The 4,451-nt window shown below is 37.0% G+C and overlaps 1 protein-coding gene across 1 annotated transcript in view; it reads left to right on the forward strand.

Moving 5' to 3' along the window:
* The first annotated feature begins 1,816 nt into the window (after positions 1-1,816).
* fbl (fibrillarin) overlaps positions 1,817-4,451 on the forward strand; it is a 12,431-nt gene continuing 9,796 nt past the window's right edge. Inside the window, exons 1-2 of the mRNA XM_037677074.1 lie at positions 1,817-2,037; positions 3,707-3,787. Coding sequence (XP_037533002.1) covers positions 2,028-2,037; positions 3,707-3,787 — 91 coding nt within the window. The 5' untranslated portion in view covers positions 1,817-2,027. The remainder of the gene's footprint in view (positions 2,038-3,706; positions 3,788-4,451) is intronic.

Consider the following 4,451-nt stretch of genomic DNA (forward strand, 5'->3'; position numbering starts at 1 on the left):
TGATAGCTTGCTTTTTTTGTGTGTGTTGTTTTGTAATGGGTCTGTACATTTTGTTAAATATTTAATATTTTATCATCCAGCTATTTATGCTATTTAAAATAATCTTTACATGCTGTGGCATGTCAGCAGTTTGACATTTGTCACATTGTCTGTTCTAGAATGGTTCAGATATTTTACAGGGTTTTCAATGTCTTTCTAAACCAGTAGATGTCTATTGAACTTTTATGTGGGATCCCTCAAGGTTTTATTATGGGCCCACTTCTATTCTTTATCTTGACAAGGGTTTCCCAAGTAGAGGACTTATGTCATGATGCAGATCCCAAACAGTGAAGCCTGTAAAATGTTTTCTTAGCATTTACAGTATGTCATTTTAAGCAGTCTCTTCTCTAGATTTACAGGTGCATTGCAAAAAATGTGAATATTTTGAAAAACTTCTTTTTTTTTTTATTCTTTTTTTTTTATTAATCATTTCAGAAAGTGAAACTTTCAACCATTCATTACACATCGAGTGAAATATTTGAAAATTTGGATGATTATTACAAATGCATAACTTTAATTAAGTCGATTTTTTGGGGGGTGGGCGGTTGGTTGGTACGTACTTTTATGAGTATTTTTTCCAAGTGTGTAATTTTACTCATACTTGAGTACGATTTAGACCATGTAATCTACGTCACTACTTTTAAAATCAGAAGTCGCTAATGAGTACGGCTGCAATTTAAATTATTATTCAAACTGTTTATCTGCATCTTTGTAGCCAATAAGGCTCTCAGATCGCAAACATGCCAGTTACCTATGATGTAAGCAAAGGACAACTCTGTAGAGTAGAGAGACATTTATGGACCGAAAATTTTGAGAATAAGCCAAAATGGAGACAGAGGACAACACTGTCAATGGAGAAAATGATGAGGTAAAGACAGGACGAGTGCCTGTGGCCATATCTGGATGAATGTTTCATGTACAGCGGGTGAAAAAGAGACAGTGTTCACATGCAAACTTTGTTTGATCTCTACGGTGACAGCTGCTTACAAGACTTCAGCATCTAATCTCAAAAAACATATTGCAGTATCTGTGGTTGTATGAGGTTCCATTAGTGCCAAAAATATGTTTGTGTCTATGTAAAGTGTGTATGTAGCGTGCTGTGTATATGTAAAGTGATGTGTTAAGTGATATGTTAAGCATATACTGTATGTTAAGTAACATATCACCTTACATATCACTTAACATATATGCTTAACATATCACTTAACTTATGCGCTTAAGATATCACTTAATATATTACTTAACATATCACTTAACATATCACCTTACATATACAGAGCACGCTACATACACACTTCACATAGACACATAAACATATTTTTGTCACTAATGGAACCCCAGACATAACCTGTATGACATTGTTTTTTTACTGTTTGTATGTGTGGGTTATTAGTTTGGCTAAATATGCAAAGATCTTAGATACTGTCACTGCCATCGGTTTGTCTGGTACTAAAATAAGACGGAGCTTATGAAAAATCTGCTTTGAATATAGCTGTTATATACAGTAAATCAAACTGAATGACTTCTATTGACAACACACACAAAAATCAACTGGTTAAAAAATAATTAATACTCTGAGTAGTTTTTGAGAAGAATACTTTGTACTTTTATTTAAGTATTTTTTGTAACACCTGTACTTTTACTTGTAATTGAGTACAATTTAAGCAGTGTAACAGTACTTGTGCCTGAGTACTAATTTTCAGTACTCTTTCTGCCGGTAATGTAATAGAATATAGTTTACACACACACTCACGCACACAGTTTAGAAAATGATCCATAACGAAGCACCTCCATACCGCTTGGAGGCGGTAAAGAACACCTTCAGTTGTTTGTCGACCGTCCAAAATAAAATAAACAACGAAGAAGAAGAAGCAGGAAGAAGAAGCAGAAGCAGCTGTGCACGTGTCTACGACAAGTCGGTTGTACAGCTGCAGAAAACAGAAAAAATAACAATCTGGTCGTTTCCCATCCGTTGTTCAACAGAAAGCATGAGGCCAGGTAAAACTACCTTTCAAGTGAAACAGCTTGTGTGTTAGCTAGTATATCTGTGAAAAGATTAGCACGTGCTTCGACACGCACAGAGTCGCGGCGTTGGTTGGTTAACTTTTACTAGACTGTACCCATGACTATCCAAATTAATTTTGTTTAGATGTTACCTAAATGAATTGATGTTCTACTTCGTCCTATGTTCGATAATGAGGAAGAACGATGGAGTATAGCTTCATCTCGGGTTCTAGTACGACGGAGTGCGAGGGCCACTCGTAATATGACGATAGATATATGTATTTAGTGTCAGTTTATTGGACAACGTAGATAAAACGTAGTCTAAAAGCAGGGGTAAGGCCTGCAGTGCTGAATCGGACTGTAGTTTTAATTTATGTTTGGTTTATAACGGAACGGAAGAGTCTCGAACTGAACATGTGAGTTGTATAAAAATTTCAGGCAGGAGCCCAGACCACCTGGATTCTGTGAAGCCAGTGATCGGTGTTTGTGTTTTTAAGACTCCTAAATGATTCACGTAAGATTTGTAAAATGTCAAGTATGAAAATAAAATTAACACGCTGGACAGTTTCAACAAAAGCCCACATTGCCCCCAGATACAGTGAAACACTTGGTCAGGCCTCGCATGGTTGTGTTGTGCCACCAACACGCGGTTAGACCTGGTCGTTCCTGATTCACTCGAGTTAAAGAACCGATTCCTCTCACTGAATCAGGACCCACGAGTCTGAGGTCTAAATTAAGCTTCGTGTCGTCTGACAGACAACACATAAGTTTGCAACGTATGTATGTATACAGATGTGTGTGAGAAATCTAGAATCTCATTCTAGAAAGTTGTTTTTTTTAAGTGTAATACTCCCAATTGGCTATACGTTTTAAAAATATATGAGGACCCCTCTAAAAGTAAACACAAAAATTGTTAAACCCCTCTCCCTTCAGAATGATGTTGGTCTTGATGGTGCAGGTTAAAGTCTTAGAATTTCAAGACTTCATTAGAGAACACTATACTGTGTATCCTGATGCATGCTCAATAATCCAGGTGGAAAAATCTAAAAAAGTTAAATCTGGTCATCTGGACATTCAAAAAACAACAAAATGTAGAAACGTTTCGTCTCATCCGAGAGACTTCCTCAGTCTGAGGTGCTGTTTTCAGCTCAGTCTCTTAAATAGCACCTTCTCAGAGTGGATCAACCAGTTTTGCTGCTGACAACCAAAACCAGCTGCTCACATGCTCAAGAAGGACCATCAGCCTAACAATGGATTATTAGCACACTGATGGCTGTTTACTATTCACAGAGGGCTGAGTGATACTAGCAGTAACAGCATTGTACTGTGTACTTTTTCTAAGGTCATGTTATGTTGTTTATTTGTCAAATGTAGGTTAACACAAGGTCAGCAATGCAATGAAATGTTCAGGATGAGAAAAACAGAGTCGACTCGCTAAAACAAACAAGAAAAACTAAAGCATAAGGATAAGGGTACGAAAAAAGTGCCAAAACATGAAAAAGAACTATATTTACAAGGTCTACAGTTCCCTGTTTAGTTTTATGAAACAAAGATAAATTGCTAAAGAGAAGAGAAAAAAAAAAAAGCCTGTTAGAGAAATATTTCATAAACTACTGCACTGTTTTCTGCCACAAGTCCAGCTGACGTGCCCAATGTGTTTCAGGTTTTAGTCCTCGTGGGGACAGAGGAGGACGAGGTGGATTCAGAGGAGGATTTGGTGACCGTGGAGGGCGAGGGGGAAGAGGTAAGAATGGTCCAGGGGTCTAGAACAACTTGTGCACTTGTTGTACAAGTGAAACTAATGTTCAGTTTGGTGCATCAGCTCAGAGTAAAATAAATTTACCGACTTGCAGCTTCTTGCCTACCTTTTGTGGGGGGTCACAGTGATGTCATTTCTCATATAGACCCACAGTTATTCAAACATTAGTCATGTTAACAGAGGTGAAGGTGGTCGTATTTTAACTGGAGCACAAGAAATTTGCCAAAAAAATAAATTGCAGAACCTTTTAAAGTTATGATGTTTAAAGTGTTGGACAAGATGTTATGTTGTTTCTGGATATCCAACAAAGTAAAGTCCGGTCCTCTGGACACTTTCTAATTTTTCTTCAGTCTTCAATACAGTTATGATTGTAATGGTCCAGGTTCACAGTCAAATTTTCATGTGCTAATTATTAATTTTCTTGGACTTAGACATATCAATATTTTAGTCAGCCATGTTGCTTGTATGAGTAACATTGTTACACACAAACATATTAGTCCTAATATTGTTGGTTCGGTTCACCCTGAATATTACTGTTGACTCACAGATCCAATCTGATGCTGCCAACATTTTTCATCGTAGTAAAACACGCCACAGCTTTGCCGTTACACAATGCACCAGACAAACAAGCTACCTTAAAATAAATAAA

Source organism: Nematolebias whitei, chromosome 5 (genome assembly GCF_014905685.2).
Source record: "Nematolebias whitei isolate Nwh7 chromosome 5, NemWhi1, whole genome shotgun sequence".
In the NCBI taxonomy this organism is placed as follows: Eukaryota; Metazoa; Chordata; class Actinopteri; order Cyprinodontiformes; family Rivulidae; genus Nematolebias; species Nematolebias whitei.